We start from the raw sequence: 14,228 nt of genomic DNA, 5'->3' as shown, positions 1-14,228 counted from the left end.
TGGGGAGCGGGGATGGGGTCCTGGGGGGCAGGCAGCAAGCTGTGCCCGTGGGGCTGGGCAGCACGGCCCCCCCATCTGATGGCACAGAGCTGGGGGGCGCAGCCTCATCCCGAGCCCTCTCGGTGCTGTTGCAGAGCGGGATCAACGCCCACGTCAGGAACACGTACAACCAGACGGCTCTGGACATCGTCAACCAGTTCACCACCAGCCAGGCCAGCAAGGAGATCAAGCAGATGCTGCGGGGTAGGGGCAGGGGCTGGGCTCACCCAGCAGAGAGCCCCCAGCCGCTGGGGCTGGGACCTCGGGGGCGCACTGGGTGACCCCCACCCCAGGGCTGGGCACCCGGTGACGCTGCCCTCTGTCCCCGCAGACGCCTCGGCCGCTCTGCAGGTGCGCGCCGTCAAGGACTACTGCAACAACTACGACCTGACCAGCCTCAACGTGAAAGCCGGAGATGTCATCACCGTGAGTGCGGCTGCGGGGCCCCGGGGGGAGCCGTACCCGGGGGTCCCCAGCCCCTGCCCTGACCCTGAGCTGCCTGCAGGTGCTGGAGCAGCACGCGGACGGGCGCTGGAAGGGCTGCATCCACGACAACCGGACCGGCAACGACCGCGTGGGCTACTTCCCCTCCAGCCTCGTCGAGGCCATAAGCAAGCGAACAGGCAAATACTCCCCCACCTCTGCCTTCCCTGGGCTGCTCCCAAACTCGTGTCCCCAGGCGCAGCCCAGCCCTGGGGACCCCCATTTCGGCCTGGCGGTGCCTGGGGTCTCAGGGGGGCGAGGTGCAGCCGGTGAAGTGCGTTTGGGGCGATGCCCCCGTGGTGCATGTGAGGTCGGTGTCCCCGTTGCGCAGGGATGTTGAGCGCCGGGTTGGTGCCCCTCTTGTGTGTCTCCATCGAGCGGGGATGGTGCCGTGTAGGTTCGGTGCCCCTGTCGTGTGTGGGGTCAGTGCCTGGGGGTCGGTGCCAGGTGGGCAGCGTTGGTGCATGCGGATTGCCAGGGGGTCGCTGCTGCTGGGAGGAGCTGGTGCTCGGTGTCCAAGCAGGGACAGTGCCAGCAGCCTCACGTGGGGCTGGGCACCAGTGCCAGGGACCTGGTGCTGCCCCGTGGGGACCTCTCCATAGCCAGGGACCATCCCAGGGAGAGGACCCTGCTCCCCTGCCCTGTCCCCATCCCTGTCCCTGTCCCCATTCCCACAGGACGCGCGTTTCCAGGGCTGGCCCTGGTGGTGCCTGCTGCTGGGAGCACTGCAGCGGGGCTGGCACAGCCCCGATGTGTTCAAAGGCACCGCATTGAGTGGCGTGCTCCCAGCCCCGTGTGCCCCCTGTGTGCCATGGGGCGCAGGCAGGAGGCGGTGGCGTTTCGGTGGGGTCTGTGGGGAGTGGAGCCGTGAGAGCCTGCAGCGGCTGTAGGGCTGTGGGGCTGTAGGGCTGTGGGGCTGTGGGGCTGTGGGGCTGCAGAGCTGCCCCCTGCCCAGGAGCGGGTTGCGTGCCGGTGCTGCGGGGCTGAGGTCCGTGTCTCCTGTGCCAGCTCTGTCGCGGTGGTGTTTCCAGGGTCCTGGATCTTGTAGCAATCCCAGCAGCCGAGCGCAGCCCCACGCAGCTCAGGGGCTCGGGCACGGGCTGCTCCAGGGCTCGGCCAGCCAGCCCCAGCTGTGCCCACAGCCCTGCTCCCCCCGAGATGGCCCCGCAGGCAGCGGGACCCGGAGCCCCCCGGCTCCAGGAGCACCCGGCGATGCCGCTGCCTCGAGCGCAGGGCTGCCCTGTGCCTGTCCCCGGCCACGGGACAGCAGTGGGTCCGTGGGATGTGCCCCCAGGCCATACCTGCCGCTGCGCTGTGCCACGCACTGAGCTCCCGCTGCTGTTCCTTGGCTCAGCTCCTCCTTGGTTGGGTCTCGGTTCTGGCTTCTCCACGTCTCTTTGGTTGCTTCTTTGGTTTGCTGCTTTTTTAATTTTCATTTTCTTTATTTTTTTTCTTTATTTTTATTTTTTTTCTTTTCCTTTTTTTTTTTTTTTTTGGTGGCGCTGAACGTGTCTCTGTTATTTTTATTCTTTTCATTTTGTCTCTTGTTATGTTTTATTATCAGGTTCATGGGAGACTGTAACAATCCCCCAACACTACCAAAAGATCCCGCTCCCGGCTTACGGGGCTGCTGTGCTAAACGGTGACGCCTCGTCCCATCCGTTCCATTCCCTGCCTCCACCTCCACCTCCACCACCACATTCCCATCAGACTCTTTTCAGTTCCTTTGGCTATCACAGGCTCTCCCCTAGCAGTGCCGACGAGCCGCGTTACGGACCAGGTAGTTCACCGCTCGCTTCATTCTCGATGGATTTCGTTCTTTTCCTTTGAAGTGTGTTTTCTGTTCTTTTTCTTTCCGCTCGGCTCCTCTCCCCCGTGCCTCGCTGCCTGCCGTGTGCTTGCACGCGGCTGCGGGCGTGTCTGCGGGTGTGTGCACGTGCGTGCGTGTGCATGCAGCCGTGTGCCAGTGCGTGTGCACGTGTGTGTGTGCATGCAGGCGTGTGCATGCGTGTGTGCATGCGGGAGGACGTGTGTGTGCGGGTGTGTGCGGGTGTGTGCCCGCGTGCATGCAGACCCAGCCCCTCCGCTGCCCTCCCCTCCCGGCGCAGCCGTGGCCCCGCTGTGCCCAGGCCCCTCCGCGGGCACATCCTGCTCCCCCCGGGCACCCCTGGCTGCACAGGCAGCTCTGGGGGCAGCGCTGAGCCCCCCGGCTGCGTGCGCTGTGCCCACAGCCTGCAGCATCCGTAGGGAGCCCCAAAACGTCCCGCCAGGCTCTGTGCCGGGGGTGCGGGGCCATGCTCATGGGGCTGGCTGGGAGGTGAGCCCCTGTCCTGGGCAGCCCAGCTCCTGGTGGGTGTCTGAGCTCACGGGGCCGGGGCTGTGCGCTCAGAGCGGGGAAGGGCTCAGCAGCAGGAGCATTTCCCAGGGGATGCTCTCAGGACTGGCTCCGTGCAGGCAGTGCCCGGCTGCAGCCTGGGCGCTGTCCCCGTGGCACAGGCAGGTGACAGGCGCTGTTGGTCGGGTGGTGGCACTGGAGGTGCCCGTGCTGGGACAGCCAGGAGGGCGGATACGTGCCCAGGGCTCCCCGGGGGTGCAGCCTGGGTGTGCTGCCGTGGCAGTTTGGGGTTGGCTCTTTGGGGTTGGGGTGCTCACACGAGCCGAGGCAGCGCGCGTTGTGTTGGGGGAACACTGGGCTGGCCACGCTCGTGGCTTCCCAGAGCGATGGGGACAAGGGCGCAGCACTTCTTCTTCCCGAGGTTTTCTCTCTGGGTCGGGTGGTGCTGAGCCCCGCGCACCCCGGCACAGCGGGCTCCTCGCTGGCTGCAGCACGCAGCGTGGGCACGTCCCAGCCTGACAGCAGCGTGCCTGTTGGCTTCCTGCTCACGCTCCTGCAGGGAATTTATCACCTTGCACCATCTGCCCTGCGCTCCAGCCCGGCCGTGCGCTGGGCCAGAGGTTTAATGGCTGAGCGTGGCTGCAGCAGCGGCGGGGAGGAAGGCGCAGAGCCCGGCACCGGGGGCTTTGGCAGGGCCCTCGGGCAGCGCGGGGCCGTTCTCCACCACCATCCAATGCTGTTCTGCACCCTGGTGTCACCGCAGGGGGGTCAGCCCAGGGCCCATCCAGTACTGGGACCCCCCGGCTGTCCCCGGTGTGAGTGGGACCTGGCAGGGCTGGGGCAGCGGGGAGGAGCGCAGTGCTGGTGGAGGGGCACTTCTGGGGTGGTCCTGAGGCTGCACCTGCGTGGGGGCCGGGTCCCCTCACCTGCAGCTGTGTCACCCTTGTCACTGGCTGCCCTGGGGCACCCTGGGGAGCTTGGGGTGCGCAGCACCCTGGTGCCTGGCTCCACACTGCGTCCTCCACCCGATGGGTGCAGGTGGCCACAGTGGGATAGCAGAGCCACCAAGGCTGGGGACAGCGGGGTGCCCAGTCCTGTCCCCCTCAATGGTTCATGTCCCCATCTTGCTCTGCATGGGGACAGCACGGCTCTGTCCCCTGCCCAGGCTGAGCTGGGCCACTGGGACACCCTGCAGGGCTCTGTCCCTGCTTGGTGGCAGGGATGGGGTGCCCTGCGGGACAGGGTCCTGGAGACAGCCACTTGTCCTCCCTGTCACCCTGTGCTGGCTACTCGGGGAGGTTGGGAACCAAGGACAGCGCTGTGTCCCCCCCCCAGGCATCTCCTGAAAACCTTTGACTGTTCTTTTTTTCCCTGCATTTGGTGCTGACGGACCTGGGGCCGGGGCTCGCCTCTCCCCATGCCACCCTGATGCGAGCCCCAGCGTGCCGGGGCCACGCACGCCTGACGGCCGCTCTCTCTGCTCTGCCACCAAGGGTCCCGGGGGGCCGACATGAGCCCGTCCCACCTCTCCCCGTCGCAGGGCGGATCGGCCGCGCCGGCTCCCACCGAGGAGATCTGGGTGCTGCGGAAACCCTTCGCAGGTACGGTGGGCACGTGCTGCCAGCTCCCTGTCCCCAGGGCAGCCTGTGCCAGGACGCAGCGTGACGCCGCGGTGTCCCCCTGCCCGGCTGTGGGCTCGGGGCCCTGATGCCTTCTCCTCTCCTTGCGCAGGTGGTGACCGCAGCAGCCTGGGCAGCACGGGCAGTGTGGCCTCGGCTCGCAGCTCGGGGAGCGGGCAGAGCGCGGGCAGCGGGGCGCACGCCCTGCACGCCGGCTCCGAGGGCGTCAAGGTAAGGCTGGGCACGGGGTGGGGGCCCCAGGTGTCACCCGGCTCCGGCATCGGCGCCTGCTCGGGGGCAGGACTTGGCTCCTTGGGCAGCCGTGACCCCATCCTGAGCGGTGCCCCCGGGTCCCTGCTCAGATTAATGCTCAGCCCGGTGCTGCAAGGTGCTGCTGGCACCCAGCGTGGCTGCCACTGCCACAGCGGTGTGTCCCCTCCCTGCCAGCCCCGGCTGCTGGCTGAGCTCAGCCCCCGGCACTGAGCAGCGTGTGGCCCAGGCCGGAGGCGTGCGTCTCTGCTGCCTCTCTGAGGCTGCGTCTGCGCCGCGCACTGCACTGCTCGCTGCGCACTGCCGCCTGCCCGCTGCAGCCACGCGCTGCACGCTGCCATCTGCCTGCTGCACGCTGCTGCGCCGGGCACTGCTGCCCACTGCATGGCACACACCGCAATTTGCACGGCACACACCGCACTTTGCACGGCACACACTGCACATTACACAATGCACATTGCACATTGCACACTGCATATTACACACTGCACACTGTGCGTTACACACTGCACATCACACCCTGCTCACCACGCACTGCATGCTGTGCCATAGCTCCCTGCCCCCTGCCCTCTGTGCACTGCCCACCGCAGCCCCTGCCCACGACATCCCATCCCGAGGAGCCCCACGAGCCCACCTCCCCACAGCAGTGCCCGCATGATGCCAGAGCCATCCGGGCGTTGAGCTCTGCGTGTCCCCATGCCCCCGTGCCAGGCCCCGTGCCGATGGCCACCGCGGCACCGCCGTGCAGACGGGGGGGCCACGCTGGCAGCCTGCTCCGGGCGTGCGTCAGGCTGGATTCGGGGTGCCGCGGTGCTGCAGGCTCCCGCCGCCTGCGAGGCACCATCTGTGCTGCGAGCGCTGCTCCCGCTCTCCCCGCCGCAGCCCAAACCCGCTGCGCCCCTCCCTGCAGCACCCGCAGCGCCCGAGCCGCGCGCACCCCCCGAGCCCGCCGCCCCCCCCGGGCGCCCGCTCGCCTCACTCCTGCCTGCTCTCCCCCCCTTCCCGGGGTGTTTTTCAGCTGCTGGCAACGGTCCTTTCCCAGAAGGCTTCTGCGCAAGATGCTGCCGTGGGCGATGGGCCGGCCAAGGCGCAGGACATCCCCGCAGGTGCGTGCCGCCGGCCGCCCGGCTGCTGGGAGCAGGAGGAGCCCTGGCCCCGCCGCGGGCTTGCCGTGGATTGAGTGATTTGTCTTTTTTTTTATTGCCACGGCGCCCGGCGCAAGAAGAAAACGTGTGGGTAAAAAATGACTCTCTCGCCTTTCGGCTGCTGCCAGGCCTTCTCCTGCCTCGGTTAGTGGGGGCACCGCGGGGGGGGCGGCGCGGGCGGGCAGCGGGGGCGAGAGAGCTCCCCGGCCCCTTCCAAACCCGGGCCCCCCGCCGCCGCCTCGCCGCCCGGGGGGCTCGGCCGGGGGCTGCCCACGCCGCGGGGGAGGCACGTGGGGGGCGCAGGTGGGAGCCGCGCAGGCGGGGGCCGACGGGCAGGGGGTACCCGGGCTGCGGAGCTGCGCGCAGGGGGGGACGCGCATCGCCGGGGAGGGGGTGCTGGTATCACGGGGGGCTGCGCGCAGCAGGGGGGGTGCAGACGCCGTGGGGATGCGCACATGGGGAAGGTGCCCACGCGAGGGGGGCGCAGACGCGAGGGGGAGGCACATGGCAGGGGGAGGCACGTGGGAGGCGGCTGCCCACGCACAGGAGGTGCGGGCGCCAGGGGATGCGCGCACAAGGGGGATGCGCACACACGGGGGGGCACAAACACACAGACACACACACACACAGGAACATGCAAGGAGGATGCACACGCAGCTGGGATGCAGGTGCCAGAGGGCTGCGCTCGCACACACACACACACACACACACACACACAGCCACAAGCAAGGAGGCTGCTCACACACAGTGCGGGGACACAGGCGAGGAGGACGCGCTTGCCAACAGCAGGGGGAAGGGGAGGCTGTTGTTGATCCAGATTCGAGATATGAGGCAGAGATTTCTGGGCAGCCCTTGCCACCCGCAGGGCTGGTGACGGCCACCGTCCATGGGATGGGAGCAGTGGGGATGCCTTGGGGGGTCTCTGCTGGGGCCCTGGGGGCGAGGCAGCCCGTGGCAGCCTGCTGTCCCCGGCGGGGGCTCCTCGCTGCAGTGAGGCTGAGCCCAGTCCTGGGCTGGTGGCAGGGCCAGAGGAGCAGGCACGGATGGCTTTGGGCAGCAGGACCCCTCAGGCTGCCCCTGGGGGATGTGGGCAGCCAAGACCAGCTCTAGAGTGGGATCCAGCCCCTGCTGGGTCCCTCTGCTCCTGGCTGTGCTCAGCAGAGGGCATTGCAGCTCCCCAGCCCGGGCTGGGCTGGGGCTCTTCTGGCTCTGGGCCACGCAGGTGAGCACCATCCCCTCGCTGCCCCAGCTTTGCCCTGGCACCAGGAGCTGTGTGCCCCACGGCACGGGGCCAGGGAGGGTCCGGGAGGACCCTGTGCCAATGCAGCCACCGCTGTAAGGCTGGGGACAGCCCGGCTGCCAGCCCTGCTGGGCATCAGCACTGCGGGGTTGTGACCGTCCTGGGGAGCAGAGCCTGGGTAAGGGCACCCCGGGGTGTGCTGCTGGGCTCAGGGCTCTGTGGGCTCGGAGGTGGCTCTCCTCTGCCCTGGCCCCACTGCCCCAGGGACGTGGCTGTGCTACCCTGCTCCTGGCAGGGGCTTTGCTCCCCATCCTGCCCAGCCAGCGCCCAGGGGCTGCAGCACAGGGCAGTGGTGGGGAGGGCCTGGCCGGGACCCCAGCCCCACGAGGCTGCACGGCCCTGGCCCCCGCTGACCACCGCCTCCCCGGCAGGCTCCTCACGGTCGCAGAGCGTGGCCAGCTCCCCCTATGCCCCCCAGCCGGCCGCCGAGCAGCAGCTGAAGAAGATGGAGCCACCTTCGGAGGGGAAGGTGAGCAGGGAGCACTGGGGGTGGTGACAAGGGACAGCAGCAGGGCCACCCCTGCACCCGCGGCTGTTAGCACCTTGGCAGAGCCGTGCCACAGCCACTGAGGCTGGCACAGCTCTGGGTGCTGGCCACGATGCCCCATGGGGTGCCCAAAGCCCTGGGGCCCCTCTGCAGTGCCAGATCTGAGCCTCTGCCAGCCCGCAGCTGGATGTGGGCACAGCTCACGGGGCGCACAGGGGCCGTGCCAAGGACAGGGGCAGTGGGTCCCTGTCCCTAGGGCAGCCCCGAGCCGTGCTGCCCCTCTCGCTCCAGAGCTCAGAGGCTGTGTACCAGTGGTTGTGCAAGTTCCAGCTGCAGCTCTACGCACCCAACTTCATCAACGCCGGCTACGACATCACCACCATCAGCCGGATGACACCGGAGGTGAGGCTGTGGGGGCACCGGGACTGGCCACCGGCACTGGGAGGGGGACGTGGCCAGTGCAGGGCGATGCTGACCCCTTTCTGTCCCAGGACCTCACGGCCATCGGTGTCACCAAGCCGGGACACAGGAAGAAAATCGCCTCCGAGATCAACAACCTCAACATCCCCGAGTGGCTGCCGGAGTACAAGCCGGTAAGGGCAGCGCGGGGCTGGGTGCGCTGATCCAGAGTGGTGCTGGGACCCCTGCGGCACGGCCCCTCTGCCCCATCCCGCTGGGTGTGACACCACACGTACCCTGTCACTGCCCCACCAACTGGGGGGCTTGCAGAGCACAGAGATGTCCCCCAAAGGCTTGGGGACACTCGCGTGGCAGGGGCACCGTGCGTGCCGGGGACCGGACCTCGGTGCAAGCTGGCGCTGAGCCGTGTCCCGCACCCCCTAGGCCAACCTGGCGCTGTGGCTCTCCATGATCGGCCTGTCCCAGTACTACAAGCTGCTGGTGGAGAACGGCTATGAGAACATCGACTTCATCACCGACATCACCTGGGAGGACCTGCAGGAGATCGGCATCACCAAGCTGGGTAAGGTCCCGTGCCACGGCACCGCGGCAGCCCCGGCCCCCTTGCTGTGGCACTGACGCCGTGTGCCGCCCCCAGGCCACCAGAAGAAGCTGATGCTGGCGGTTAAGAAGCTGGCGGAGCTGCAGCGGGCCGAGCTGGGCAAGTACGAGCCAGGCACGCTGAAGAGGAAGGCAGCAGCGGGCCCGGAGGTGCTGGCCATCGAGTCCCCCCCGCCTGAGCCGCCCGAGTGCCAGTCGCCCAAGATGACCACCTTCCAGGACAGCGAGCTCAGCAGCGAGCTGCAGGTGGCCATAACGGGTGAAGGCCCCGAGGAACCCCCCGAGAAGCCTGCGAACCCCTCGGCCCCCGGCTACCGCTCGCCCCCGGGGCTGGGCGGCCGCACCAGGCTGATGAGCAGCTCGCAGGAGCTGCTGGGGGATGGCCCCCGGGCCCCCGCCGCTGCCGCCATCTCCAAGAGCCAGGAGTACCTGGCAGAGGGGGCTGCCGAGGGTCCCCCCGCGCCGCCCAAAGAGGCACGACCACAACGGCACGGCCACTCCGTCAAGCGTGCCAGCGTGCCGCCAGTGCCCGGCAAGCCCCGGCAGCCCTTCCCACCCGCCTCCGGGCATCTGACGCCACCACAGACCCCCGGCAAGCCACGGCCCCCCTCCCCGCAGGGCCCAGCGGTGCCCCACGCCACCGCCAAGGTGAAGCCCACCCCACAGCTGCTGCCACCGGGCGAGCGCCCTGCATCACCCCGCTCCCTGCCCCAGTCGCCCACGCACCGCGGTTTCGCCTACGTCCTGCCGCAGCCCGCCGAGGGTGAGGGGGCCCCCCCAGGGGTGCCCGTCCTGCCCGTCTCGGTGCCGGTGCTGTGCCTGCCGCCGGCGGGCGAGGGTGAGGAGGAGCCGGGGCGGCCGAAAAAGCGAGCACACAGCCTGAACCGCTACGCCACCTCCGACAGCGAGCAGGAGCGGGACGAGCTGCTGGTGCCCGACGCGGGGCCCTACGCCACCGTCCAGCGGCGCGTGGGGCGCAGCCACTCGGTGCGGGCCCCCGCCGGTGGCGACAAGAACGTCAACCGCAGCCAGTCCTTCGCCGTCCGCCCCAAGAAGAAGGGGCCCCCGCCGCCCCCACCCAAGCGCTCCAGCTCCGCCATCTCCAGCGCCGGCATGGCCGAGGACTTTCCCAAGGAGGGTGAGGGTGAGGCGGCCGCTGGCCCCCCCGCCGCCGAGGGGGAGAGCCGCCGGGAGCAGAGGCGAGCCAGCGACCTGGGCGGCAGCGTGGACACGGGCAGCGCCGGCAGCGTGCGGAGCATCGCGGCCATGCTGGAGATGTCCTCCATCGGCGGCGGGGCCCGGGCGCTGGCCCTGCAGAAGCCGCCTGGAGCCGGTGTGCCAGGGCCGGCCAAGGCACCCGAGGGCTACTACCTGCAGCCGGGAGCCCCCCCGGGCAGCCCCGAGCGCGCCCGCGTGGCCACTGTCCTGGCCACTGTCAAGCACAAGGAGGCCATCGGGCTGGACGGGGAGGTGGTGAACCGGCGCCGGACCATCAGCGGCCCCGTCACCGGGCTGGTGGCGGCCGCCCGGCGTGAGCGTGCCGACAGCGTGCGGTCAGAGACGGGCGCTGAGAGCCCCGGCGAGCGGCTGCGGGCTGAGCGCGGTGGCTCCCCGGACACCATCCCCTTCGCCGAGGACGGCAACCTCACCATCAAGCAGCGGCCGCGGCCCCTGGGGCCGGCCCGCGTGGAGGCGGGCGAGGGGCTGTCCCCGGCCCACCGCCACGGGGACCTGGCCAAGGTGGAGGCCAGCGCCACGCTGAAGCGGCGGATCCGGGCCCGGCAGAGCCAGCAGGACAGCGTCCGCTTCATCCTCACCGAGTCCGACACCGTCAAGCGCCGGCCCAAGGCCAAGGACAAGGAGCCGGCGCTGGAGCCGGCCCCGCTCGCCGTCTACCAGAACGGCACCGGCACCGTCAAGCGGCGCCCAGCCTCCGAGCTGAGCGGGGCTGAGCCGCCCCCAACCCCGCCACCCGCCGCCCGCCCCGACGGCCCCGAGTACCCCCCGCCGCCCACCGAGCCCAAGAAGCCCTTCAAGCCGCCGGTGTCCCCCAAACCCGTGCTAACGCAGCCGGCGCAGAAGGTCCCCGGGCCACCGGTGCCCATCCCCAAAAAGGTGCCCATCCCGAGCCCTGGCAGCCCAGGTAGGTGCCTGCATATCCGCGGTTAGGAAGGGTGTGGGGTGACCCCCAGCTGGAGCATCTCGGTGCCCTGCAGGGTGCTGTGCCAGCACCACAACCATCCTGCCCACTCCCTCTCCCTTCTCTCCGCAGAGGTGAAGCGCGTCCACGGCACGCCGCCCCCGGTGTCCCCCAAGCCCACGCCGCCCCCCACGGCACCCAAGCCCCCCAAGCCCCACGCCGCCATCCAGTCGGTGAGCGCGGGCTCCACGCCGGCGCCGTCCCCCGCCAGGCAGCTGGGCGCCACCGCCAAGCCCTCGAGCACGCCGCCCTCGCTCTGCTCCAGCCCCGCCAAGCCCCTCTCGCCCGGCGCGCAGCCCCAGCAGGTGCCGGTGAAGCCGCCGCGCTCTGCCATCGCCGGCCCCTCCGTCGACAGCGCCAGCCCCGAGCTGGTGCAGCAGAAGCTGGAGGAGACCAGCGCGTCCCTGGCTGCCGCGCTGCAGGCCGTGGAGGAGAAGATCAAGCAGGAGGACAGCCAGGCGGCAGAGTAAGGGGGCGCGGGGGGACGGGGGGGGGCAGGGGGCTGCATGGGGACAGGGAGTGTTCTGAGCAGGTGGGGTCGGGCTGTGCAAGCACGGCAGGAGCAGGGCTGTGCCGGAGCGCAAAGCGAGGGAGACACCGTGCCAGAGCACCTCGGGGCTGTGCAAGAGCACAGGGTGCTGGAGCGGTGACACTGGGGACAGCATGCTGGTGTGGCATGGGCAGGGGATGTGGGCATGGCACTGGAGAGGTGCCACCGTGCTCCTGGAGGGGAGCGCCATGGGCTGGGGGGCCCCAGCATGTGGTAACAGCCGGGTGTGTGTTGGAGAGGTGGCACCGGGGACACTGCTGAGCACCGTGGGGCAGAGGCAGTGTGAGGGGGTGTTCCAGGGACAGCAGGGCCATGGCATGGGGCAGGGTGAGTGCTGCTGTCCCTGTGCATGGCACTGACTCGTCCCCACCCGTCCCCAGCTCTGCCGTGGAGTCGAAGAGCACCGGGAGCATCCTGGACGACATCGGCAGCATGTTCGACGACCTGGCGGACCAGCTGGATGCCATGCTGGAGTGAGGGGCGCGACGGCCCCGCGAACCTCAGGGCTTACGTGGGCACAAGGGCACAACGATCCACGACCTCCCGGCCCCGCCGCCCCCTCCCCGTCCCCTTTGTACAGCCGTCCCCTCCCGGACATCCCATCCCTCGGGGTTTGCACAAAGAAGAAGATACCTCAGGATTGTGCTCACGGACTCGGCGCCCGCTCGCCGCCCCGCGACGGCTCTGGCAGGACTCCCTTTTGCAGAAGCAAAAAAAAAAAACAACCAACAAACCACAACAGAAGAAACAAAGCAACACGACCCAGCCCCAAACGCCCCCTTCTCGCCGGCTGTGGGGGCCCCGGGGGTTCTCCTCTACCTACCTGTCCGGTGGCCACAGCCCCCCGGCCCCGCGGCCGCTGCCTTTGTGCCCGTGCCCTGCCGGCCCCGGCCCCGAATGTAGCACAACCCCGGCACGTTGGCCACGCTGCTTCCTCCGCTCCCTTCAGCAGACGGCCTTTGTCCGTCCATCCGTCTGTCCGTCCGTGCCGGGGGGCTGGCGCGGTGGCCGTGCCGATTTGTTCTGGTGGGGAGTCCGGATGGGCAACTTGGGTTTCTTTTCTCTATTTTTTTTTTCCCTCTTTCTCTCTTTTTTTTTTAAATATTCTTTTTTAGTTTCCTGTTTTTCCGTCGTCGTTTGCGAGTGGCGGGGCGGGCAGGGCGCGGGGCCATGGTGCCGGACCAGGCTGCGGGGGCTGCCCCGCTCCCCGTGCCCCCCGCAGCACCGGGACCCCCGCGCCAGGGCCCCGAGCTCCGCAGAGGGGTGCTGCAGGCGCTGCCGTGCTTCCTCGCGTGGGGTCTTCCCTTCGGGCGTGGGGAGGGGATTTCTGTTTGCACCAGTTGCAAACTGGTGAGCGAGCACCCTGCGCTGGGGTGGGCGGGGGGCAGCGGGCCATGCCCCTGCCCGGCCCCCTCGCCGCCAGGGGAGAGGATGTAATAAGCTATACAGAAGTATTAATTTATTGGAGGGGAAAACAAACGAGAGGTATAAAATGGATTTCCCCCGCCCCCCAAATAATAAAAAAGAATAAACTTTAACAAATATATATTTAAAAGATTTAAAAATATTAGCAATTATATATAAAGCAGTTTAAAAAAAAAATCAAGAGAAAACTGGATTTTAGCTTGAGAAAAACTATTAGATTATACTAAGCTGTGTGTCTTGTGGCAAACTCATTCTACGAGTAGCACAATATTTACCTTTTATCTGGGTGGAAGGTACGTGCAAGCAGTTCTGTTCGGGTTTTTCTGTTCCAAGTCGGTGTAACGTCTTTATTTTTACACAGTTAAGAACTCAAAGGATGTGCCTTGTTTTATGGAGGTTTTTGTTAATTCTTCTACTGGAGGTGTTTCATTTCTTTTGGGGTGTCTTCAGGTTTGGGTTTCTTTTTTTTTCGGCATTCGTTTTCCTGTGCGCGTGTGCGTGTGCGTGCGTTCGCGGGTGTGTGCGTGTGCTCGTGTGCGTTGCGGGCCGCACGGCTGTATATCCATGTACAAACAGGAGCTGGAGTCTGGTTCAGTCGCTTGAGTTCTGATGAATGCATTTTTTGCTTGTGGTTTCAAAAAGTGTTGATGTACCTTTCTTTTCCCGAGACCTACAGCCTGGTCTCGCCCTCTCCCCTCTTCTCTTCCCTCTCCCCCCCTCTCTGTCTCCCCTTTCTCCTGTTGTGTTCGCTGATCCAGATGTGTTTGGCACAACTTTGAAATTTCTTTTAAAAAAAAAACACAAAAAAAGACTTTAAAAATAACAAAAAAAAAAAAATCACCCGCCTGAAAATATCTGTTGAAAAGAAAAAAATATGTATCTAAAAAAAAAATCCATAAAGTTCTACATGATGGATATATACATATATATATTTTTTATGATTAAGTTATGGACTGTATCGTATCCCATCTGTCAAGCTATGCATCTTGGTGCTTTCCCTGCTCTTCTGTGCTTAGATTTCACCTCTACTCGTCTTATTCTTCCTATTCTGAATAGTAGATGGCTCGTGGTGCTGTGAAGAAGTTTGCTCCTATACGAAGTCTGGCAACAAATATTTAAAGAAAAATAATAAAAAAGATAAAACCCTGCCGGGCTGCCACCAGTTTGTGACCAAAAGGTGCCCCTCCAGGCACGGGGTGTAAGGGCTCCTGATGAACACCCGGGGGGGCTGGGAGCTCGCAGGTCCTCATGGCACGGTTGTGATGTGCTGGGTGCGTGCGCTGCGTGGTCCTGGGCCACCCTGGGGTGCCCCTGCCCTGGCAGGGCTGGTGCCAGCCTGGGAGGGGAGCTGGGTG

The 14,228-nt window shown here is 66.8% G+C and overlaps 1 protein-coding gene across 2 annotated transcripts in view; it reads left to right on the top strand.

Annotated features, from left to right (window-relative positions):
- CASKIN1 (CASK interacting protein 1) overlaps positions 1–14,020 on the top strand; it is a 32,151-nt gene extending 18,131 nt beyond the window's left edge. The window contains exons 8-21 of one of the 2 annotated variants that reach the window (XM_068699956.1): positions 135–243; positions 371–465; positions 545–662; positions 2,087–2,302; positions 4,351–4,458; positions 4,589–4,707; positions 5,765–5,852; positions 7,563–7,660; positions 7,970–8,080; positions 8,170–8,271; positions 8,522–8,660; positions 8,736–10,841; positions 10,971–11,364; positions 11,829–14,020. In XM_068699956.1, the coding sequence (XP_068556057.1) occupies positions 135–243; positions 371–465; positions 545–662; positions 2,087–2,302; positions 4,351–4,458; positions 4,589–4,707; positions 5,765–5,852; positions 7,563–7,660; positions 7,970–8,080; positions 8,170–8,271; positions 8,522–8,660; positions 8,736–10,841; positions 10,971–11,364; positions 11,829–11,925 (3,900 nt within the window). In that variant the 3' untranslated portion in view covers positions 11,926–14,020. The remainder of the gene's footprint in view (positions 1–134; positions 244–370; positions 466–544; positions 663–2,086; positions 2,303–4,350; positions 4,459–4,588; positions 4,708–5,764; positions 5,853–7,562; positions 7,661–7,969; positions 8,081–8,169; positions 8,272–8,521; positions 8,661–8,735; positions 10,842–10,970; positions 11,365–11,828) is intronic. The other variant, XM_068699958.1, reaches the window with a different exon arrangement.
- The last annotated feature ends 208 nt before the right edge of the window (positions 14,021–14,228 follow it).

Source organism: Anas acuta, chromosome 15 (genome assembly GCF_963932015.1).
Source record: "Anas acuta chromosome 15, bAnaAcu1.1, whole genome shotgun sequence".
Taxonomy (NCBI): Eukaryota; Metazoa; Chordata; class Aves; order Anseriformes; family Anatidae; genus Anas; species Anas acuta.
Note: the sequence above shows the minus strand (reverse complement) of the source record. Positions and strands in the feature narration are given on the sequence as shown.